Source organism: Cetorhinus maximus, chromosome 25, assembly GCF_964194155.1.
Source record: "Cetorhinus maximus chromosome 25, sCetMax3.hap1.1, whole genome shotgun sequence".
NCBI classification, from domain to species: domain Eukaryota; kingdom Metazoa; phylum Chordata; class Chondrichthyes; order Lamniformes; family Cetorhinidae; genus Cetorhinus; species Cetorhinus maximus.
The window spans coordinates 27820265-27846751 of record NC_135903.1 but is presented as its reverse complement, the minus strand read 5'-3'; the positions used below and the strand labels follow the sequence as shown (position 1 = coordinate 27846751).

The 26487-nt window shown below is 41.5% G+C and overlaps 1 protein-coding gene across 7 annotated transcripts in view; it reads right to left on the bottom strand.

Annotated features, from left to right (window-relative positions):
- Nucleotides 1–26487, bottom strand: part of LOC144667987 (MAGUK p55 subfamily member 2-like) — a 645437-nt gene that overhangs the window by 59964 nt on the left and 558986 nt on the right. For all 7 annotated transcript variants that reach the window (XM_078529676.1, XM_078529674.1, XM_078529672.1 and 4 more), the window contains one exon: nt 16856–17083. In XM_078529676.1, the coding sequence (XP_078385802.1) occupies nt 16856–17083 (228 nt within the window). The remainder of the gene's footprint in view (nt 1–16855; nt 17084–26487) is intronic.

Genomic DNA, 26487 nt, shown 5'->3' with positions numbered 1-26487 from the left:
TAAGGTCCAAAGACTCTAAACATCATGACCCACTGTCCTATGACCCCCCCAGAACTGTGCACACCACCCAAACTGTGAATTACCTAACGTTTCACAAAAAAACCCTCTTCACTCTTACACCCTATGCTGTTATTTATAAAACCAAAATGTTACTGGCTTTTTTTAAAAAAGCTTTATCTACCTGTATTTGCATTTTCATGGGATTATGACTTTGAACCTCTTGATCCCTCTGCTCAGCCACACTCTCCAATGGCCTGAATCTTCTGGTCGGCGTGCGGGGGCAGGCCCAGCTCGCCGATGCATAAAATAACGCGCGGTGACATCAGGTGTGCATCGCGATGTCACTGTGCGTCATTCCAATCTTCAGCTCGGCTGTGCGCCCTCCGAACTGTCAAAGGCCTCTAAAGGCCATTAATGAATGAATTAAAGTACTTGTCAGGGCTGCTGGTCCAACCTTAAGGTTGGCGGTGGGGGCAGGCGAAGAGCCCAGGCAGCCTTCACACTTACCATGAAACCTCATCCACGGGCGGGATGAGGTTTCATGAAGACATAATAAATCAAGTAAAATTTTTATTAAAATTCATTGACATGTCCCAGCTCATGTGACACCGTCACATGAGGGGACATGTCTGAATAACATTTTATATTCTTTTTTTGACGTCTTCGTAATGAAAATAATCTCCCTGAGGCAGCTCCGTGCCTCAGGGAGATTTCAGCGCTCTTTCGTGCGCATGCGCAACAGAGCGCAGTCCCCGACTCTCCCTCCTCCCCCCACCCGCACAGGCAGCACTGAGCATTTCCGGGTGTGCGTCACGCTGAGCGGGCCAACATAAAATGGCGGCGTGCAGCCTATCACGGGCAGCAATCGGCTGTGCACCTGCCCGCGGCCGCTCCCGCCGACCCCGCACGATGGGGAGAAAATTCTCCCCAATATCTTTCCATTGAGTTCATAATGCTTTCCAAAATGTATAAGCTCACACTTATGCACAGTAAAATTGTATGTCACCCATCTCCCCATCCTGTCAATATCGTTCTGAGGTCTTTGCCATTTCTTCTTGCTATTTGCCAACTCTCTACTTCTGTGCTGTCAGAAGATTAAGATTGTGTTTCTCAGCACCCCATTCAAAATCATTCATTTATACCGAGAACAAAAATTGACATAGCACTTAATTATGGGGGTGCATCACTTCTCCGAAATGCACAATGCCTAGTTCCCTAGCACCTTTGTTTTCTGTCTGTGGATTACATTTCTGTTTATGCTGCAACATTTCCGTACTCTGCACACCTGAGTTTTGGCACACCCTTATGAGACACTCTATCGTACACATTCTGATAACTATTTTCTAAGGCTTAAATTTGTCATATACAGCTTGCCTTTGACACATCCATGTTGTCCATCTTTGATTAGCTTATTCATTTCTAAATGGTCATTAAAATTATGCCTGTGATAGTATCCATAATTAATAATCCAGTAAGAGAATGGGAAGCAACAGGTTTTAAATGTAGGATTTCTGCCAGTAGAATTTTATTATTATTTATTCATGGCATGTGAGCACAGTGACAAGACCCAGCCCATTTGTTGCCCATCCCTAATTGCCATTGAGAAGGTGGTGGTGAGCTGCCTTCCTGAACCACTGCAGCCCATGTGGTGTAGGTACACCCACAGTGCTGTTAGGCAGGGAGTTTCAGGATTTTTCCCCAGCAACAGTGAAGGTACGGCAAGATACTTCCAGGTCAGGATGGTGAGTGGCTTGGAGGGAAACTTGCAGGTGGTGGTGTTCCCATGCGTTTGCTGCCCTTATCCTTCTAGATAGTAGAATTTGTTCGTCCCTTGAGGCAAAGATGGCCATGTTCATTATCTGGGATGTTTGGTAGGGTTCTGGTGGGTACATAGGTGACTGCTGAGGCCAATCTACACCTGGAAGGTTCTGCTGCAAATAGGACAGGATATCTCAGACGATTGAGATTTGGATGAGTTGCTGGCTCAGAATTGTGGGTCTACCTACACCACATGGACTGCAGTGGTACAAGAAGGCAGCTAGCCACCATCTTCTCAAGGGCAATTAGGGATGGGCAATAAAAAAATGAACACTTGCTCCATGGTGTTGCATGTGGCCTCATTTTTCTTTATTCTTTCACGGGACATGAGCATTGCTGGCTAGGCCAGCATTTTGATTGGTCATCCCTAATTGCCCTTGAGAAGGTGGTGGTGAGCTGCCATTTTGAGCTGCTGCAGTCCATGTGGTGTAGGTACACCCACAGTGCAGTTATAAGGGAGTTCCAGGATTTTAACCCAGCGATAGTAAATTTCCAAGTCAGGATGATCTGTGATTTGGAGGTCGTTCTTTATAAAGAAAAAGATGCATCTCCTATTATTTATTTGTTTGATCTCATTTATTGGCTTTTGCTAGTTCCAAGTTACATTTTATTGGTGGACTAGATGCTCAACATAAAAATGCTTGCTCTTTGGGATAAAACCATCTTCAGTTGTATTAATCAAACTGCACCAAATTATCACTCTTAAATATACTAAAGGATATTTTTTAAAAGTACACGGTTAAAAATGACTTTCTATAACACTGCCCAATTGTGCTGGCCCACAGCAAATTTTACATTTTGCGATATACAAAAGAGTTTGAGCAGAAACTTGAGGGGAAAAAAAACATACTTCTCAAAACTGGCAATTTTAGACGAAATTTGATCTTTCCCCCAAAGGCAGAAACTCAACCTGCTATGTTGGCAGGGGGAAGTGAGAAAAAGAGATAGTGACATACAGAGCTGAATTTTAGAGAGTGAGAAAGAGAAAAATAAATATAAACTACACCTTCATTAAGTGAGCTGATGGGGGCAGCCAAGTCTAGTGGGAGACAAGGCAGAAATATTTGTTGATGCTATTATCATTGTGGTTCCTATTTCGACCTGCTGGGTAGAATATTGAGGAAATTAAAATACTGAATTTAGCACCTAGTGGTTCTAGAATAGTAACCTAATTTTTTGCATTAAACCATCTGGGCACCATTATCAATGCATCATCAGATTTCAGTTGATTATGCAACTTATTGCTGCGAATAATCGAGTTTTAGTACCAAATTTCAGGGGGACTCATTTTTCAAGCTTTATCAAAAACATTTGAGATATTGGGCCTGAATCTTAGGCCCCACCGAGGCTGAGGTCAGAGGTGGGCAGAAACTAAAAATAGCGCTGTCAACCAGCGTGTGGGTTCCCTGGCTTCACCCCATTCCAGAGTCATCTTTATGTGGAGGTAGGATGGTGGGGGAGTCAGGGGGGAGGGGGGAATGGAATGACAGGGACAACTTCCCGCACATATGTAGCCGACCGGGCTCTTTAAGGTTACTTTAAGGCTAATTAAAAGAAGACATTTACGGCTCTTTTATCTTCTCGAAAAATGTTCTGTTTTCAATATATCTAGTTTGCCTGTTTGTACAGTAATATGGTGGCCATGTAGAGTTTGTTTCTGTTGTGGTGTAAAAAAATTCCATGCGCATTTCACATGTGGTCCAAGATGGTATTCCATCGAAGGTGTTTCTTTCTCCGGTGGCCTAAGGAGCTATTTATGAATAGTGCCTTTAGCTCAAAAGTCTGTACGTTCAAAGTATCAGTTTTCCTTATGGCCTCAGCCCAGTTTAAGTCTAGATAAATAGTCTCTGCTGATTTTTCACGTTGGTAATGTTAAATTTGGAATTCTGATTTGATCTAAATCCAACGCCAAATCAATTTGAATGTCTATCATTAAACAGCAACGACACCTCAAAAGTACTTAAGCTATGCTGCTGGAAACCTGAAGTTAAAAACAGGAAATTCTGGACATACTAAGTCAGACACCATCTATGGAGAGAGAGAGAGAGTCAATTAAAGTTTCAGATCGATGACCTTTTGTCAGAGCCGTTTTAACGAAACATCATTGGCCTCAAACAACACTGTTCCCTCTCTCCACAGATGGTGCCTGACCTCCTGCCCATGTCCAGCATTTTCCGTTTTTACTTCAAAAGTAGTTCATTGGGTATGAAGTGGTTTGGGAAGACCCTGATGTCATGAAAGGCAGTATATGAATACAAGCTTCCCTTTTACCATTGGACACTTCCATGAAAGTGAAATTCCAGCTTATAAATACATTTCATATGAAACCATAGTTACCAACAACTGAAATCATTTGACACTGAAGCTTAGACAGACAGGTTAGTTGTTATTTTAGGTAAAAGTATCATCTGCATCACAAACAATTATTCCACAGCCTACTTGATAAAATCAAGCAAGTTAAACATGCAAATTGTAGCTACGAGCAAACTGTCTTTCATTTACAAATTAAAATTCCATGATTAATCACTGTGACAAGGCAAACTTGCAGCCTTTGCTGGTGCATGAATCAATTAGCACCTTTTCAGAATTCCTGTGGTAAAATGAAAAGTCTCGAATTACAAAGAAAAAGTGACCATAATGTAGGGTTGTCAGCTGTGATTAAATATATTCCTGGCGGTTCCATCACATGACTTTCCCCATGCTCTTGCCATTAGTCGGCTGACACATCCATCCTTGTGACTTATTGCCTTCCTATGTCAATCTTTTTAAAATTCATTTATGGGATGTGGCTAAGGCAGCATTTATTGTCCATCCCTAATTGCCCTTGTTCAGAGGGCATTTAAGAGTCAACCATGTCACTGTGGGTATGGAGTCACATGTAAGCCAGAACAGGTAAGGACAGCAGATTTCCTTCCCTAAAGGGCATGAGTGGGCGTGTTTTTACAACAATCGACAATGGTTTCATGAATCATCGACTTTTAATCCAGATTTTTATTGGATTCAAATTCCACCATCTGCCGTGGTAGGATTCGAACCCAGGTCCCCAGAGCATCATCCTGGGTCTCTGGATTACTATTCCAGTGACAATACTGCTACACCATCGCCTTCCCAATTGGAAAGCAAAAAGATCATTATACAAATGGATGATGCTTGACTATCAATCAACCTTTTTTGCCCCTCATATTCAATGGTAAAGAGACATTTTCAAAAACAATGAATAAGAAGAAATCTTATTTAACGCCCTGATGATTTTTCTCCACACAGCATGATTTTTTGCACACAGTAGTGTTCTGGAGATTGACCTTCAATTCCTGGAGACTCAAGGCCAATCCTGGAGGATCGGCAACCCTACACCAATGTGATATCTTTGCTGGGCAGAAAAGCGGCTGTGCAGCACAAGGAGTTCAAAGCACCCAACTGAAAAACTAGTTTATTCCTGTTTGACTATATTTGGACATACATAACAAATGGCCACAAGAGGGTGCTCCTCTTTAATGAAACACTACACAGAAGTTCAACTTCCAAGCAACTCATATCCATTACTTGCTTTTCATTGATTTACAAATCCCACTTAACCACTGGGTTCTTATTCCTGAGAGTATACCTCCTTTCTTGACCTAAACTTCCAGAATGTGGGAATAAACTTGACCCATTTTGGCCCGAGTCTGAGGAGAAGTTTTCTCCCAGTAAGGACTGATTTTGACCTTCACCTTCAATTGAATTTTCCACTTCATCCGACATGTCTATTTGACGCTGACTCGGACCTGAACTGGTTTCAGGTACAGCTTGCACTGAAGTAACCATTGGTGCCCTACTTTAACCCAACTATCCAATTCATCAAACTCATTTGATTCTTCCCGACTCCCTTCTTCTTCATGAACTTCTGAAGGTAAAACATGATCTATGTGTAAAAGCCTAGTTTTCCCACTGTCAAAAGTTTTGACCAAACATTGCATGGACCACATATTTTCATGACTCTCCCTGGTAACCGCTTCAATCACTTATAATGATCTTTCACATTTACCCTTCTGGTTCAACTTTAGACTTCATTCTCTTACTCTGCCCCTATCATGACTCTCTTTCTGCCTGGATTGTTTCTCTTCTACTGGCTGTGCTAAATGTGGCGTCAGCAATGAAAACCTTGTTCTCGGCTGTCTTTTAAGAAACAATTCAGCTGGCATTTTGCCGCTAGGAGCGTGAGGTGTGTTACAATAAGTAAAAACAATTTTGCCAGCTTGTGATTCAATTACAACTGATGTTTCTTCTAATTTGTATCTAGCATTTGTTTAACAAGAGCAACCTTAACATGTAGTGTGTGCACTGTTGCTCCATTTGAAGCAGGATGTTACGGTGGGACTGCAGTGTTATTTTATCCTATTCATTCCCATGAAATTTGAAACAAAACAGAGATCTGCTGTCAGCTGCAATTTCCTCTGGGAAGCCATAAGCAGCAACCCAACTAGGCAAAACATCTAGAGTTTTGCTAGTTGTTGTTTGATTCATCGGAAATCCCTCAACCCACTTTGAATAGCTATCCATCACAATGAATAGCTGTAGGTCTTCAAATTCTGCAAAATCTGTGTGTAGCCTCTGCCAGAGTCTAGCTGGCCATTTCCATGGTTGCAAAGGTACCGATGGCAGCCCCTTTTCTATAACTTGACATGCTCTACAATGTTTCGCTGTGTCTTCCATGCCCTTACCTAATCCTGGTCAGCAAAGATAGCTTCTCACTAGACACTTTGTCAAGCTCATCCCTAAGTGTTGATCATGAAGATCACATAGCAAATGCTATTTGTACCTTTCAGGAATTACGATTCTGGTTCCCCACATAATACAATCTTTATCGACTGACAACTAATTCTTACATATAAAAAGTGGCCTGATTTCTAAACCCAGTATCTGTGTTGGCCATCCATTTGCGATATATTCATATGCCCTTGCCAATACATGAGTTGTTCTACCTATGTCATCTGGTGCGACTGGCAACTGATGTATGTGTGAAAAGAAAAACACATCTTCCCTATTGTGCTTTACCTCTAAAGGGGATGGTAATCTATTCATCGCAACGGCGTTACAATGATCTACTGATCGTCTGTACATAATATCATACTGAGAAGCAGACAAAATCAAAGCCCATCTCTGCATTCGGGAAACAGCTAAAGTGGATACTGGAGAATTTGGATTCAAAATAGCCGCCAATGGCTTATGGTCAGTTTCGATTATTAAACTACGAAAACACAGGTATTTATGAACTCTTCTTATTCCAAAAATCAAAGATAATGCTTCACGTTCCATCTGAGAACAATTTCACTCACTGACACTGACGGGTCCCTAAGGCAAATGCAATCAGTCTCCTCACCATCAGCCAACACATGAGAGATCACAGCACCCACTCCATATGGGAGGCATTACATGCCAGCTTAATCTTTCCGGACACATTGTAATGCACAAGCATTGTACCAACTGCCAATTTACTCTTACACAACTGGAATGCTTTGTCATACTCCTTAATCCAATTCCATGGAACACCCTTCCTCAAGAGTTCATTCAATGGATGCAATAAGGTTGCCAAATTTGGTGTGAATTTATTGTAGTAATTCATGAAGCTCAAAAAAGTCACCAGACTAGCAATCCAGAGGCCCAGGCTAATGCTCTGGGGACAGGGGTTCAAATCCCACCAGAGCTGCTGGCGGAATCTAAGTTCAATTAATAAATCTAGAATTAAAAGCTAGACTCAGTAACAGCGACCATGAAACCATTGCTGATTGTTGTAAATACCCCATCTAGTTCACTCATGCCCTTTAGGGAAGGAAACCTGTTGTCCTTACCTGTCTGACCTATATGTGACACCACACCCATAGCAATGTGGTTGACACCTAAATGGCATAGAAAATGGTTGAATCAAGTAGGATCCAAGCCAGTTGGTGAAGCCAAAATCAAGACAGAGCTTTTCTTTATTGAGTTTATTGACTTGTTCATGCAGTCTCACCTCTCTCCTCCCAAACAACCTAGTGTCCCATGTATGTAGTGAACCTATATGTTCTCAAAGATAATTAACACCCATCACCATTTCCTCTTAACCTTACCAATGTAATTGACATGACATTAACAAAGATTGGGCGTTGATGAGGTACTGTGGCTATTAGCAGCAGCAGAATTGTACTCAACCACAATCTGTAACCTCATGGCCCGGCATATCCCCGTCTCTACCATTACCGTCAAGCTAGGGGATCAACCCTGGTTCAATGAAAAGTGCAGGAGGGCATGCCAGGAGCAGCACCAGGCACACCTAAAAATGAGGTGTCAACCTGGTGAAGCTACAACACAGGACAACTTGTATACCAAACAGCAAAGGCAGCAAGTGATAGAGCCACGTGATCCCAGAAATAATGGATCAGATCCAAGCTCTGCAGTCCTGCCACATCTAATTGTGAATGGTGGCGGACAATTAAACAACTCAGAGGAATAAGAGGCTCCACAAATATTACCATCCTCAATGATCAGTCCTGTACATCAGTGAAAAAGACAAAGCTGAAGCATTTCAGAAATGCCGGTTCCCAAGTGAGGTACCCAGCATCATATGTACCAGTCTTCAGCCAATTCGATTCACTCCACTTGAAATTAAGAAAACGCTGAAGGCACTGGATACTGGAAAGGCTATGGGCCCTGACAACACTCTGGCAATAGTACTGAAGATTTGTGCTCTAGAATTAGCCACACCCCTAGCCAAGCTTCACCAGTACAGCTACAGCACGGGCATCTACCTGGCAATGTGGAAAATTGTCCAAGTGTATCTTGTCCATAAATAAAAAGCAGGACAAATTCAACCCAATTAACAGCCTATCAGGCTAATCTCAATCATCAGTAAAATGATGGAAGGTGTTGTGAACAGCGTAATCAAGCAGCACTGACTCAGAAGTAATCTGCTCACTGATGCTCAGTTTATGTTCTGTTAGGGCCACTCAGCTCCTGACCTCATTACAGCCTTGATCCAAACATAGACAAAAGAGCTCTACTCAAGAGGTGAGGTGAGAGAGACTGCCCTTGATAGCATGGCAACATTTGACCAAGGCTGGCATCAAGGAGCCCAAGCAAAATTGGGGTCAATGGCAATCGGGTGAAAGCTCTCCACTGATTGGAGTCATACCTAGCACAAAGAAAGATGGTTGTGGTTGTTGATGGTCAATCATCTCTGCCCCAGAACATTGTTGCAGCAGTTCCTCAGGGTAGTGTCCTAGGCCCAACCATCTTCAGCTATTTCACCAATGACCTTCCTACCATCATAAGGTCAGAAGTGGGGATGTTCGCAATTAATTGCACAATGTTCAGCACCATTCACAACTCTTCAGATACTGAAGCAGTCCATGTCCAAATGCAGCAAGACCTAGAAAATATTCAGGCTTGGGCTGATAGGTGGCAAGTAACAGTCGTGCCACACAAGTGCCAGGCAATTACCATCTCCAACAAGATGGAGATGGTCATTGACATTCAATGGCATTACCATCGCTGAATCCCTCACTATCAACATCCTGGGGGTTATCATTGACCAGAAACTGAACTGGACCAGCCATATAAATACTGTGGCTACAAGAGCAGGTCGGATGCTGGGAATTCTGCAGAGGGTAACTCACTTCCTGACTCCCCAAAGCCTGTCCACCATCTACAAGGCATAAATCAGGAGTGTGATTGAATACTCTCCACTTGCCTGGATGACTGCAGCTCCAACAATATTCAAGAAGCTCGATACCATTCATGACAAAGCAGCCCACTTGACTGGCACTCCATTGGCACCTTAAACATTCACCCCCTCCACCACTGATACACAGTGACAGCAGTGTGTACCATTTACAAGACGCACTGCAGCATCTCACCAAGGCTCCATCGACAGCACCTTCCAAACTCACGACTTCCACCACAAGGGCAGTAGATGCATGGGAACACCACCACCTGCAAGTTCCCCTCCAAGTCACATACCATCCTGACTTAGAACTATATCGCTGTTCCTTCACTGTCACTGGGTCAAAATCCTGGTAGTCCCTTCCTAACAGCACTATGGGTGTACCTACACCACATGGATGCCAGCGGTTCAAGAAGGCAGCTCGCCACCACCTTCTCAAGGGCAATTAGGGATGGGCTATAAATGCTGGTCTAGCCAGTGATGCCCACATCCCATCAATGAACAATTATAAAAAACAGCTGTCACTGGGGCCTTCTCCATATTCAGCTGCAGCTTATTTACTTCACCAGACGACTGGCAGTTGCTAACTCTAACTTTTCTCAAATCATGTTCCGCCACATCCATGGACAATGAGCAAGCTATGTCGAAAGTTAACTTTGGGAATGTCAGCAACTTAATGTGGATGCACTCACTCATTCACTTTTTAAACTGCACACAAATCTGTCCCGCAATGCTCTCTCTTGAAATTCTCCTAAATTGCAATGGATGGACAGCATTTTTAAAACTATGATAAAGTCTTCAATTTCGTCATTGGGCAGCTGATTCCTGGTTCCAAACTGATGACTTTCTGCAATCTCCAACGCCTTAGGATTGTCATGCTGCCCACAAACTGACACAAAATGTCTGACAGCGGCGTCTCTTTTGGTTTAGTAGAGGTGAGCAAATTCTGGGCCTGCTTCAGTCAAGAATATTGCCTTTTTCCTTTTGCCCACTGCCTGATTAATAGCCAAGTTATCAGGAACATCATGGGTATTATTAGTAGCAAAATACATCACCAGCCACTCCACATACGCGCTGAAAGACTCTAGGTCATGACTGTACTCTCCCAGTTGTCCAATAATACCTGTTGATGCAATCATCTTCGAAGATCAGTCCACCTATGTGTACAAACAGCTTTTTCACTAAGACTCGATTTTTAAACCTATTTCTCAGCAAAAAAGCCTCACAATTCCTCTACTGTTTTGCTGGAAGCTTCTTGAACCCACATTTGTTCAGCTAGGGAATCCACAATCCCACCTCATTGCCAAACTGTCACATCTTTGCGAGATAGAAAAGTGGCTGTGTGCCAGCACATGAAGTTCAAAGTACCCAACCGAGAAACAAATTTATCCCGGGTTTGACTATAAATATATACATACGCAAATGGCCACAAGTGGGTGCTATTACAGTTAATAATATTCTACTAACTCATTTAAAGCCACAGTGACCCCTTTGTATTGCCTTTCCCTCCTAAATTCCTCCACCTCTCTCTCGTTTTAGAATGCTTCTTAAAACCTTCCTCACTGACCAAACTTTTATGTGCCTGTAGGAATATCACATATGGTCCAGTATCAAATTTTGTTTGATAGTGCACAATTTTTTCCTCACCTAATATTTACGCACATGCACTTTTAAGCAGAGGTCACTCAGAGGTCAGTGATCGATTTGGGGAACCCCAAGTGTTGTTTCTTCTCCCTGGCCGAAGGTTGTAATTGTAGCACTCTTAAACAGTCAGCTAATTCAGCAGAAACATGGGGTTTAAACCTGGGACCTTCATATTCCTGATAACATCTCTTGAATACTTATAATAGCTACATTCATTCTATTTATATTTAAAAGTTCAATATTCTATGACCAGCTCAAAGATTAAGATGCATGCTTCTGTGGCAAATTAGTCACTTGTCAGACCCAAGATTGCATCTGGTCCAAAAGAAAGCTTTCGCTATCAGCCATTTTAGTTTATCTAGCTATTGAAACTGCTATGTAAAATTCTATGTAATCCATAGAGTGTCAAGCTATCTCCAGATAGACATCAGTCCATAGTACAATTTTCTAAACCCTGCTTTGAATATAGCAGGTGTAAATAGTTCAAAAGAGTACATTGCTGCAACACTGTTGTTGTAGAGGCACTTTGGGAAATGTTGGGTAGTTTTATGTTACACTAACCAGTTCTAAAAGTGACCTGACATGTTTAATTGCTGATTGCAGTGACCTTATCATTGTCCCCACGTCATCCCCCAGTTAAAATTCATTTTTATTGAGTAAAGTCAGCATTTATCAACCTTATATTTGTCGATCTATAACACCAATATTATTCACTATTCACTTAACAAGGGTGATTGTTTATTAAACCGGGCAAACATTTATCCTAAGTATTTTCTATATTTTGCACAATAACAACCCAATCACTTTAGAAATATATGACAATTTATATTTATATAGCACTTTTATGTAATAAACTCTATCAAGATGCTTCATGGGAGTGTTATTAAGCAAGATTTGAAAATGAACCACATAAGGCAATAATTAGCACTGAAGATCAACAGCTTGGTCAAAGAGGTAGGTTTTAAGCAGCATCTTAAAGGGGAGGAAAAGAGGCAGAAAGGCAGAGAAATTTAGGGAGCGAACTCCAGAGGTTAGGGCCAGCTGAAGGCATAGCCACTAATATCGGAACAATTAAAATCAATAGACTAGAATTAGAGAGTATCGGGGAGAATTGAGAAGTTGGAGGAGATTACAGAGTTGGGAGGAGTGAGGCCATGGAGGGACATGAAAACAAGGATGAGGATTTCAAAATCAAGGCATCACTTGGTTGGGAGCCCCTGCAGGTCAGCTAATATAGGAGTGATGGATGAAAATGTTTTCTTGTGAGTAAGGACACTGGCAGCAGAGTTTTGGATAACCTCAGTTTAAGCTTACCGAGGGTAGAATGAGGGAGGCTAGCCAGAAGGCATTGTAATAATCAAAACTAGAGGTAGCAAAGGCATGGATGAGGGTTTCATCAGCAGGTGAGTTGAGTCAGAAGCACAGTTGTGGAATGCTACGAAGGAGGAAATTGTTGGTCTTGGTGATGGTGTGGATTTGTGGTTGGGAGTTCATCTCAGGATCAAATACCACTCCTAAGTTGCAAACAGTCTGATTCAGCCTCAGCCGGTTGCTAGGAAGAGGGATGGAGTTGGTAGTAAGGAACAGAGCTTGCAATAGGGGCTGACAACAATGGCTTCAGCTTCCCAATATTTAATCAGAGCACACTTCTGTTTCTAGTACTGGATGTCAGACAAGAAGTCTGATAATTTAGCAACAGTGGGAAGTTGAAAGAAGTGGTAGTGAGATAAAGCTGGGTGTCAGTGTGCATGTGCAATACATTGTAACAAACTTTGTGGCATTGTCTTATTTTAAAATCTCTGGAAAATATTCACAGAAACACACAGCAAAAAAAAAAGCATCATAACGATAGTTTTGGAAATCATTTAAAATGGATTCTTATTTGCATGTGAGAAATATATGCACAGATATGTCAATGTAATTTGTCAATTTGCACCCATTAAAAAATGCTGATAGTAGTGCAGGGTGAGTGAGAGATGATGGCTTTCAATTATTGTTTCAATGAAGTCCAACAGATAAAACTAATTGGCAACAAAATTATCGTACTCACACAGCATGTTGGACTAGGTGAAAGTTACTGAGCTATTGCAGGAATTAATGCTACCTGCATACAGCTAAAGATAATGGGACTAAAGCTAGAAAGACAGATAAGATAATTTCAGAACAGAACAGGGGTTCCAACTGAAGTGCAATGCACTTCTGTGGGATGTAGCCTGCTCATTTTGTATCTGCTCTGCAAGATGAAGTGCTACACTGCCACTCAGCTCTCCATTTCAGCTGCGAACTTCTCAAATTACTAGGCTAATCACATATTGTGATAACTATGGCTCCATATACCAGAGAAATGATCTACAATATACAGCTACTGTCTAGTACAAATCATCGTATCTTAAGCATCACTGAGTAATCAGGAGGTTACTAAAACCAAGTGAAGATCAAAGATTCTTGTGAAACAAACAAAATAGCAGACAACATTCCAAAGAGTGCAAATTATCAGATTACTGAAATATTATCACATGTTGTCATAAGGCTTAAATATTTGGAATGAACACAATGTTGGCCCAAAACCTATGGCAAAGGACATTTGTATTATACAATGCCCAATTGGATTTAATAAAGCTGTCAACCATATGAAGGGATTTGACAGAGCTGTTATTGTTAATCACTGATTTTATTGTTAAGAATTTTACCCACCATTGACTCACAATGCTTTAAAATGTTCATTATGAAGTGATGCAGAAAATGAACATTGGGAAAAATGTTTTCATATGAAGGAAGCCAGTAGTGGAACTTATGCTGATAAGGGTGAAAAGGGGCTACAATTACTTTATTTATATAATGGACTTAGCTTTTTCACAGAATCACAGAATTGTTATGGTGTAGAGGGAGACCATTCGGCCCATCTTGTCTGCACCGGCCCTCTGAGCATTTAAATTTAGTTCCAATCTCCTGCCTTTTCCCTGCAACCCTGCACATTGTTTCTATTTAGATAATTATCCCATGTGCTCTTGAATGCCTCAATTGAACCTACACCCACCACACTTCCACGCAGTGCATTCCAAGCCCTAACTATTCGCTGTGTGAAAAAGTTTTTTCTCACCTCGCAGTTGCTTCTTTTGCAAAACACTTTAAAACCATGCCCTCTGGTTCTCGATCCATTTACGAGCGGGAACAGTTTCTACAGGAGTTTACTCTTGAGTTGTAGGAAGTGGAAACTTATTCCCTACTGTAAGCACTTATAATCAATACTTATACATTCCTTTTTATAGTTAGACAGATAATGTTAAAGAATAGAAGACATTTATATATAGCGTTTAAATGTTTACGAGGCATAAAACAGTTTCCACATACTAAAATGGTGACTGCAAGGGATTCAGTTTAATATCTTATAAACTCCTGAACTCTCATATTTGCAATTACAATTCATCACGCGTGGATTATATTTAATTGAAAGTGGTTTTATGTTTACTATTTTCTTCAAGACATAACAGCAGCTTTGTAATGAAGGGTTACAGGAGGGAAGGTGAACTCCAATTCATTCAAGAGCATTTCCCTCCAGTTCAAATCTCTTATGTTTTCACATTTCTTGTGCAATTCATTGAGATGTGTGAAATGTCTATGATCATGATGTTCTTTATATTGGAAACAGACAAACATGTTTTTAAAAAAAATAGGTTTATAAAACTGTTCCAGACAACTATCATAAAGTGATATGAGAAAAAGCATTTCCACACAGTGACTGGAGTACACTACCTGAGAGACAGTAGTGGAGGCAGGTTCAATCCAAGTATTCCAAAGGGAATTATCCCTTTGTTATCCAAAAGGGAAGAATGTTTAGGGTTATGGGAAGAAGGCCGGGAGAATGGCACTAAGTGAATTGCTCATTTGGAGAGCCGGCACAGACACAAAGGGCCTGATGGCCTCCTTCTGCGCTGTAAAAGTTCTGTAAATTCTGTGAACTAGATACCTGTCAGTCTGACTTTGCAGTAGAGGAACAGAATGAATAATCAGGAGTGCACTACAGGATTACCCATAGGAATCTGTTAAATAACAGCAAATGCTGATTCAAAAAGGGGACGCTCCTAACTAACCAATCTCAACTTTCATGAAGGAAGTGACATTGCAAGTTGGCTGTGGAAAGCCTTATGGCATGGTACACCTAGACATCCTGAAAAGCTTTCAGCCAAGTTCTGCAGAAAGCCATAAGCTTAAAGCAATTCAAAGTATTTGTTAGAGGGTAGATGTCAAAAAGAAGAAATGAAGAGTGTTGGGCCCTATTAATGATTTGCATCCAGAAGCTCATTGCAAATCGGTCCAATCTGTAGACCAGTTCCAGTTAGTGTGAAGTTGCTCAAGTTTTGAATTTCCTGCAGAGAGGAGCCAATGATACCCAATGCTGGAGATTTCCAAGTATGGTAGAGTAAGAGAAAACCCTGGATTCATTTAAGAGATGGATGAATGTTGTGGTGGGTAAGAATGCTAAAGGCTCCTTTTAGGTGGATAAGCTAAAATGAGCCAAACAGCTCTTTTCTGATCCATATTAATCTGCGGTCTCGTAACCTGTTTTTTGCCTTTATCTTTTTTTCTGAAAGGTGTTTTTTTTTTTGTTTTGCCCAATTTTGCAGTAATGCCAAGTCCATTGAGGCCAACTGTAGCACCACGACTTCCACCCCAGCTCACATGAACTAGCTCAATACAGGCAGGACCTTCCCTAGATAAATTACCTGAGCCATCAATCGCTTTAACTTTTTAAGTGTGTATTTATAGGGAAAATGCTTTTATTCCTGTACTCCCTCTTCACTTTCTTAATCTTTTAATTTTTTGGTACAATTTTAAAAAGCTCAATAAGCTTAAAACGAGTTAACATTTGTATCAATTGTACGTGATGCAATACAACTGGGTGAAAAATGGGCTAGCAAATTGAAGTACACTATAACCTATTGGAAACTAGGACCAGAATCGTGAGCTGTAAGTAATAAATCAGGCTTTGCCTTACTGGACCAGGCCATGATCATTGTTGGAGTTTGATGGGACTGTTTCTTAGACCTGTACAAAGCAAGATTTTAGGAATCGTATACCAATTTTAAGTAAACAATAAGGTTTATGAAGAGAAAGATGAGAAAAGACCAACAGGCCAACCAAAGTTCACTCTATCAATTATACATGGAACCTCATGCACTACCCTTTCCAACCTCTAGCAATTCTAACTCCTCTGAGAAAACAAACTACCTGCGGCCAGCTTGTGGAAAACCCCTGTGAAATTTCTCATTGACTCCACAAGGCTGAAGATTCTTGGCTTTTTCAGGAAAAGTGGTTGACTGAAAATGTTCTGACATGATGATAACTCCCTCTTAAAACACCACAACCTAAACCTATAACATGGGATCTTCATGTATAGCTTGGGATTGATGGAGTTGTTCTTAACCTCCCACTCTCTTGTAGTCTATAGGCTTTTCAGCCTCCATATTTGGTATCATCTAACCATTGCTTTGAGATTGTTTTTGCCTTCTCTCCTGCTCGTTTCAGTTTTGCTGTTGTCTCCCACTGTGAACCTCAGCTTGTTACCTAAATGTCTCTATTAAATTAAACGAATCTAATCCTCAGAAACCAATGATTCAATGCAAAAAGGGGTAAAAGGAATGCTAATCATTGACAATATTAATGTAGCCAATTCTTCCATCATTAGCAACGAAGCATAACAGCTGCAGCTCTTACCTGTCGTGGAGGATGTGGTTCCTGGTAGCTGGGCAGGATCTTAAGGATGACACTTCCACTGGCATTCTGCAGCATTTCCTGCAGGACCTTTGGATCATTTCCAACCTCTTTTCCATTCACCTCCTTGATGATATCGCCCACATGCAGTAAACCCTGCTGGTCGATCATGCCTCCATGGAGAATTCGGGCAATCACAAGCTCACTGTTTTCAACCCTGAATGTCACACCCTGGAAAGGACGAATACTACTTGTTATTGACTGGCAGCCACTTGTTCTAGAATAAGCACCTTTTTTTTTGTTATGGAATGAGAAAGATTTGTTACTGCATTTAAGATTAAAATGGTGACTCAATTAGACAATATAAGATCTGAAACTCAGAAGCACACTACAACATCAAATATAATTATATTTCTCAGCTACATTCAATGAAAAAGTTGACACAAAATATTGTTCCATTTTGCTGATCCTAGTGCAAGTATTACATGTTCTTAGTATTTAACTTGTCCCAGGAGACTTTACAGGTTCAATCGACAGTACCTTCACCACCAGGCCTGATCTAATCCCTCCGCGATTGCCTCAATGATTACAGAAGTTTGCCACTATTACCAAAAGCTAGACTGCATGTGTGAGCACGAAGCAAAGGATTAAATTGAATACAATAATTAAGAAACAACGGTGTGCTCATTGGAAATATAAATACTGTAGGAGGGTAAAACTGAATAATGTTACAGTGGAGGTCAGTTAAACTGTTTCTGGACAGTGAGAGGACACATAACAGGGAACGGCGAAGCATAAAGAATCAACTATTTCACCGCCATGCAGTTGCGTAGCTTATAACAATGCAAGAAGGGGAGAGAGTGGCAGAGACTATGGAGCCAAAAGCAGCACGAGAAGGGGAGAGAGTGGTGGGGACTTAAGAGCTTAAAACAGTGTGACAAGGGGAGAGCACGGGAGAGACTTGGAAGCTTAAAACATGTGGCGGGGTGGATGGGTTGGTGGGGGTGCTTAGTTCTGTGGCATTGTAGGGAAACCGGTAAGTGATTGGTTAATGTGTATTCTTTGCAATTATCTTTCAAAACTCAGTTAATTTATTAGTAATAGTAAGGTTTTATTCGTAGTAAAGGGTTCCTAACAGTAGTAAAACATTTTAGTCATAGAGTTTATTAATTATAAATTAATTAAAATAAATTAATTAACACATAATGAAGATGGGAGGGCAGGTGATGTGTTGCAGCTGCCGTATGTGGGGTCCAAAGCATCCATATCTGCAGTAAGTGTCTGCAGCTCAAGGAGATTTGGCTCAGAGTCAATGAGCTGGAGGCCAAGCTACAGGCACTAGGATGCATCAGGGAGGGAGAAATTTGGCCTGGGCATTTTTTCCAGAGACAATCACACCCCTTAGGATAGGGTTGTCTGATTTAGTCCAAGGGCAGGGACAGGAGGGTGTGACTGCGAGTGAGGCAGGTAAAGGGGCTGAGAAGGTAAAAGTGTAGGAGCCTCAGCCCTTTTAACTGTCTGACAGGTTTGAGGCTCTTGCAATCGCCTTTGCCGGCAGCTCCGGAGGGCCTCAATGAGGAGCAGAGGACCCACTTAGCCTTCATTATTCCACCCCGCAGCACTTTATGGCTGCAGGGTAGGTCAGTGTCGAGCATGTTGTCTCCACGCCAGTATTGTTTCTGAGGGGTGGGGGTTTGTCATCCACCACCTCCCACCCCACCCCGTATTATTCAGCCCATGGTTGCAAGATGACCAAGGCTGGGACCTGAATTTTGAAGGGTATTTGACATTTCCAAAGGACAAAATGCTAGGAAAAGGTGATGGGGTTATCTCATTTGTTTAAGTTTTTTGAAGAAGTAACAGGCAAGGTGGATAAAGAGGAACCTGTGGATATGGTATACCTGGTCTCCAAAAGGCATTTGATAAAGTGCCACAACAACTGTTACTGCACAAGAGGAGAGCACATGAAGAAGCAGGTGACATATTAGCATGGGTAAAGGATTGGTTAGCTAACAGGAAGCAGAGAGTTGGGATAAATGGGTCTCTTTTGGTTTGGTAAGCTGTAGTGGAGTGCCACAAGGATCAGTGCTGGGGCCCCAACTATTAACAATCTATATCGATGGCTTGGACGAAGAGACCAAATGTATGGTAGCTAAATTTGCCGATGACATCAAGATAGGTAGGAAAGAAAGTTGTCAAAAGGAAGTGAGAGTCTGTAAAGGATATAGATACGTTAAGTGAGTGGGCAAAAATTTGGCAGATGGGGTATATTGTGGGAAAATGTGGACTTGTCCACTTTGGCAGGAAGAATAGAAAAGCAATAATCTATATAAATGGAGAGAGATTGCAGAACTTTGTAATACAGAAGGACCTGGGTGCCCCGGTACCTGAATCATATAAAGTTGATATGCTGGCACAGCAAGTGATTAGGAAGGCAAGTGGAACATTGCTGTTTATTGCAAGGGGAATGGAATATAAAAGTAGGGAAGTTTTACTGCAGCTGTGCAGTGCCTTGGTGAGACCACATCTGGAATATTGTGTAGTTTTGGTCTCCTTATTTGAAAAAGGATATAATTGTGATGGGAGCAGTTCAGAGAAGGTTCACTTAACTCATTCCTGGGATGAAGCGCTTATCTTATGAAGAAAGGTTCAACAGGTTAGGCCTATACCCATTGGAGTTTAAAAGAATGAGAGAGGTGATCTTAATAAAACATATCAGATCTTGAGCAGATTTGATAGGGTAGATACCAGGAGGGTATTTCCTCTTGTGGGAGAGACTTGAACTAGGGGCCACAATTTAAAAATAAGATGCCTCCCTTTTAAGATGGGGATGACAAATAAAAGATTCTCTCAGAGGGTCGTTAGTCTGTGGAATTCTTTCCTCCAGAAAGCAGTGGAGGCTGGGTCATTGAATTTATTCAAGGCGGAGTTAGATAGATTTTTGATAGACAAGGGAGTCAAGGGTTATCTGGGGCAGACAAGAAAATAGAATTGAGACCACACTCAGATCAGCCATGATCTTATCCAATGGTGGAGCAGGCTTGAAGGGCCAAATGGCCTAGTCCTGCTCCGAAGTCCTATACTCCTAAATGCAATGTCATTCTCCAAGTATGTTATTCTCCCAATCAACATAATGGGCAGAATTTTATGAGTTGGCGAGCAGGGGCGGGACCCACTCGCCGACGCGTAAAATGACATGCGGTGATGTCGGGGGGAAACTCCTGACGTCACCGCGCCCGATTTAAATTTTCAGGAAGGCGGGAGCGCAGCCAAATCAGCTGCGCGCCCGCCGACCTGTCAATGGCCAATTGAGGCCATTGACAGGGTCAATTAAGCAATTAAAGGCTGGCGGGCAGGCCAGGAGCCCTGGCGGGAACTAGAAAAAACATGAAACCTCATCCACGGGTGGGATGAGATTTCATGTAGGCTTTAAAAAATTTTAATAAAGATTTTGTAAAAATTATGGACATGTCTCAATTCATGTGACATTGTCACATGAGGGGACACGTAAGGGAAATTTTATTTTTCTATTTTTGTCTTTTTTACATTTAGGCAGCACTTAACCTCAGGGAGATGAGTGCGCTCTTTCGTGCTCATGCGCGAAAGAGCGCACTCTCGATTTTGGGATTTGGGATTCCCCTCCTGCCTGCACAGGGAGCGCATAGCCCTTCCGTGCAGACGTCACGCTGGGTGGGCCTTAACTGGCCTGCCCACGTAAACTGGCGGCTCACCCGTACGCGCCCATCCATCAACTTTCCCCCATTGGGGGGAAAATTCAGTCCAATATTTCAATAGATTTTTTCATTATCCCAGGAATATTGGTGCCTCTGTTATACAAGTAGTGTTCTATGAGACTCCTAAAGGGTTCTGCTAGACTATATGTTGCAGAACATGGGCATGTTGCCCAGCCAATGCTTTAGTTGTTGAAAGTTGTTGGGCCTATCCCATGTCCTACTCTTTCCATGAGGGAGCATCTCTAACAGTGTAAAGGTAGAGGGAAAAGAGGAAAAGAAAGAGGTTTAATGAGAATGGGATAAATCTGAAAAAGACAGTTGCACGTGGAATAGGAAAGGGACAGGAATGTAGTTGGGAGAACATTAGTAATTGTCAGCTGGTTGGATTATTGAGAGAGGGTTAGTGGATGTTTGCAGCACTGCAAATGAGTTCAAGCAGCAGCAGGCGAGATTCCAGACTGCCAAGGTTAAGTCACTATTGTAAACCTTTTAATATGTAATTTAATCCTGCATGCAATTATCTGAGGCATCAAACTAACATTATTATTTAGAATAATCAACTTTATTTTTTGGATGTATGCATATCCCAGAACCTTTTTTAGCCCTTTCATTAATTATTGAAGCATCTGAATTGAAACTAATTGGAACACAGTTTTCTAAAGGATTACTTCCCAGTTCCATAAATGTCACCAATTCTCTTCTTGTATTGCCAATTTCCAGAAAACCAATAAAGATAGGAATTTTGCAGTAATAATTAAAATGCTGACTGAGCATGAATGTGTCAATATCAATCCAAACTTCACAGGGCTGAAACCTCAGCTTCAAACCCCACAGAAATTGGAAAAGAAGGTTAAACCTCACAGCAAGCCTTGTCTTTTAGATAACACGTTCGATTTTTAAAGGATTATCCCCAGTTCCATTAATGTCCCAAATTCTCAGCCATATTCAAAGAAAAAGTTGACACAAAATGTTTTTCAATTTGATGATTCCAGTACACCTATTACATGTTATTAGCATTTAACTTGTCATAGGGGACTTTACAGGTTCATGCAACAGTATCTCCATTCTTTATAATGGAGATATTCTTCAGAATACCCAGAAAATCATATTTTGTGAATATTAGCTACAAGGACCAGTATGCTGTTTTACATCCTGAAACTCCTGTCATTAATTAAATTTTGAGGTAAGATGCCTGCAGGGTGATATTAACTGTGACACAAATTCACAATGCAATTTACTTTTACATTAAGTTCCTAAATGACCACCTCTATGTGCAATTCTATGAATACGTAACATATAAAATAGATGGAGGTTGAAAAGACTATTTTTTGAGCAGCGAAACAGGCTTGTATAACCCTCACTTATATTCCTTCATTTCCTCTTTATGCTCCCATTCATCTTTGTTCACTTCTTCATTTTCATTTCCTGGTTTCCCTTTAGCCATTTTCTTTCTCATTCTTTTCCTCTACAGAAGCTGAATTTAAATGGTCTATTCTCACAAGATTGGGAGTAGACTGTTTTCTGATGTGATGGTGATTGAGAGATAAATATTGCCTGGGACACTGGATGGAAAACCACTGATCTTAGTTGAATAGTATTAAGGGTTATTTTATGCCCGCCTGCAGTGCTAGAGACAAGCTCTCAGGGAGTGGGGGAGGGGGTCTCTTAAAAGAGCTCTTCTGGATTTTCTCATTGCATTGTAAACTTAAACCACAGTTCATGCTATCTTGCCGGGATTTCCCTTCAAAATCTATTTAATGGAAGAAGTTTCAGTACGTGAAAATAGCATCTCAGTCCCGTTGGCTAATATTCACGCACAAAACAATGATTTTCTGGATATTCTAGTGATAAACATTATAAAGAGAGAATTGGAGACATTAATGGAACTGGGGAAAAGCCTTTAGAAATCTAACATCTTTTCCAATAGATGAGGATTATCATGCGGCTTAACCCTTATATTCAAATGTCTATTGGTTTGAAGCTGGGGATTCAGTCCTGTGATTTTGGGATTAACAGTACTTTTACAGTTTTAATCTACTACTGTACAAAATCCTATCTTTTTAATTCTTAATGCTAGTTGTAACACAGTATTAGAGAAGTATAATATATAACAGAATATTCTATCTCTTCTAAACAGGATAGCAATTATTAGGAAAATTGTAAATTCCAGTCAGTTGACTGAAGTAGATCATATGAACTCCCCTTTCCTGCCACATGAAATGAGGCTTCACAGACTTTAATGGTCACCGTCCCAGAAGGGGGAAAAAACTTTATCCTGAATTTCCTTTCCTGTCACCTCTTGGCATTTACTCCGCTTAGGACCATCCTGTCAGCCTCTCATTCTCATTTCATACTAATATTCAACAGCATCAACGTTGATGTTCACTGTTGCCATGGGATAGAAGGCACAGAGTCTGCTTTGTTACTTAACATACTATCATTGTGAAAAGTTTACGTGAAAATAAGCAACTCTCCAGAACTGACTGGGATGCTCCATTTTGATTAACATAAATCTCAAGCTGTGCCCCAAAACGAGATTAAAGCCAGAGATGTCATATTGAGAATGCTGTGACAGTTTTCAATTACACCTTGTTTCCAACTTTATACTTGAGAGCTACTGTATCATATCAATAATTCACTCCCATTTTAACATTAATTTCTTAAGCTACGCCAATAACAATTTGCAATTATATCTTTTTATTGCAAGATCATGGGACCAGTAGTTATTCTTTTCCCTGGGACTTGTCTAATATTGACTTGGGCATCTTTATTAAATCTAAGTTAGTTTCTTCTGAGGCAAGTTATTTACACTGACAACATTCTATAACTCCAAGATAATTCTTGGAGTAATTCTTTTCACATTGAACATTAATTATAATTATTTTCTGTGCATCATGGGCCACATTTATCCTTCTGTAGTTCATCATTCACAGTTTCCTGCATCATGTGCTCCAATATCCCATGGGTTTTGCACATCAGAGTCCCAAGACAAACACGATAATGTTTAGCACAATAATGATGAAATGTGTGATTTAATTTGCTGTATTGTAAATTGAAGGCCTGATACAGGATTATTGGCAGTAATCAAATCTTACTTCTAGATCATGGATGTATCACCCTATCTGAGTAACCCCATTTGAACCCTTTGACTTGCTTAGTGCCTTGCAGTCCACTGCCTGGTCTTATGCACAACAACAACATGACTTGCATTCATGTAACCCTTTTTAAAGTATGTGGCCTTGATAATGGAGTAGACATGAGGTCAGGAGCTTAGCTCAGGGCCGAATAGGGTACCAAAAGTTACAAATGATCCGGTTCAGCCTCAGACAGTGACGAGGGAGAGGCATGGAATCACGAACTTGGAAATGGAGTTAGTGACAGAAATGTGACACACAAGCAAAATACTGCGGATGTGTGAAAACTGAAATAAAAACAGAAAATGCTGGAAATACTCGGCAGGTTAGGCAGCATCCGTGGAGAGACAAACAGAGCAGAATATTACGGGGGGCTGGGGGGGGTTTGGGGTGGATGGTACGCCCCTTAAGAACCCATAACGCGCTGTGGGCGGACTAAATTGGGGCAGTCAGATGGGAGTAGGCAGGCCGCGTTTTAAAAAAACCTTTTCAAAGGGTAGAAAGGAGTGGGGAAGGGTGGGTTGGGTATTGTCTTCGGGGAGTTGGGAGGATCTCGAGAGCTGCCGGTCAATTGGATTGGCTGGCAGCTCCGTCAATCCTGGCAGCAATAAGAGTATTAGTAGGCGCTGCCGGGACTGCAAGCAGGCCCAAGAAGGCAGCCCGTGGATTCCAGAGCCAGGTATGTCCGGGGCGATGGACGGGGATGGTTCCGGCAGTTTAGGGAAGGGGCTGGGGTGGGGTTGGTGTGTTTTATGGAGCAGGTGGGTAGGAAGAAATGGCAGGTACTATTTTAGGAGGGCTGCTCCCTGATCAGCAAAGGTCAGCCACACCGCCCCCCCCACAACTCCCCGAAGACAATACCCAACCCACCCTTCCCCACTCCTTTCTACCCTTTGAAAAGGTTTTTTTAAAACGCGGCCTGCCTACTCCCATCTGACTGCCCACGTCAGCTGTATTATGGCATGGTCAGCATATTATCGGGATCAATTAGCTTGTCAACAAGCTCAATTGGTCCTTGATTATTTATTTAAATATGGCAGGCAGGCTGCCAATTTCGGTGCCTACCCAGTCCCGTATTAAGGGGGTGAGCTTGGGGGTGGGTGGGAAGTTGTGGGATGGTACCCACCCCATTTTATGACCCCCAACTTATCCACAGAGCTCCTGATGAAGCTACATGCTCGAACCAAGTCCAAGGCTAGAAAGCTCTGCCCCTAAGATTACCCCGCACTTAGGGCTGATTCGCCTATACATTCACATGATCACCAAAACAGTGTGAAAGGTTTTACTTACAATCACCACATTCCTCCCCCTTTAATTTTGTTTTACGTCTCTTATTTACAAGAATATCTTAATCCATAACATATACAAATATATACAGTTCATGCAATTATAGATTGAGTCTTAGAGGTGGTTTTTTGATTCGGGTAGAGCGACATAACTCTATGACTTAAGAATCTTCCATTGGATCGACTTGACCAAGAACTGCAGCATCAGGGACACTCCTGGACAATGGCAGTTCAGAATTATTTACAGCAACTGAGAGTATGTCTATTCTATGTCGATCTGGCACCTCAGGGATCAAAGGTTCGACTTCAATTTCAGGTGGAGTAACTGGTTGTTGGAGTGTCTCTCTACTTCTTAGATGATCCATGTGTTTCCTAACAATCCGTTTTCCACTTCCACTTGGTGTGACAAAGGTCGTGCTTCAGAGACGATTATACCAGGAACTCATCACAGTCCAGTTCCTAAATTTCATGCAAAAACTCTCTCTCCCACACTAAATTTTCGACCTTTACTGTGAACATCATGATTCACTTTCTGACTACTCTGGTTCTTCTCCACCTTCCCCTCTAAGTTAGGGAATACCAGACTCAATCTTGTACGAAGATGGCGTTTCATTAGCAATTCAGACGCTGTTGAACCCATTGTTGCATGAGAAATCGTGCGATAGTTGAGAAGAAATCTTGAAATTCGTGTTTCGAATGTTCCGTCGGATAATTTCTTCATTCCTGTTTTAAAAGTTTGTACTGCTTTTTCTGCTAACCCATTGGATGAGGGATGAAACAGTGCTGTTCTAACATTTTTAATCCCATTTAGATTCAAGAATCTCTGGAATTCCGTACTAGTGAAAGCAGTGCCATTATCTGAAACAATGACTTTTGGTAGGCCACACACACTAAAACATTGGTGCAACTTTTCAATAGTTGCACACGATGTAGATGATTTCACTTCATACACATCCATCCACTTAGAATGTACGTCAATGATCAATAAAAACATGGTACCTAAAAATGGATCTACATAGTCTATATATTCGACAAGGCCACTCCCACGAATCCAGTGGAGCTGAAACGGGCAACTTCTGCTGTTGCTGATACTGGAGACAGTGTTTTAACCATGTTTTTCTATACCATTGTCTATACCTGGCCACCAGATATAACTTCACGTGAGCATCTTCATTTTCGAAATGCTTGAATGCGCACTGTGAAGCTTTGTCAATAGTGACTCTCTTCCTTGCAAAGTGACGATGACTCTTGCTCCCCACAGCAAGACACCATCTTGATAACTTAATTCAGGTTTATGGGCAGAGAATGGTTTTAGCTCTTCAGAGGATTGTGCATTTGACCATCCTTGCAATACCCGTTCACGGACTCTTGATAAAATTGGATCCCAGTTTGTCCAATTCCTCATCTGCTTCACACAGACCAGTGAAGAGTTCAGGAAATTCAACACAAGCACAACTTCTTGAGGTACTGGAACAATGTAA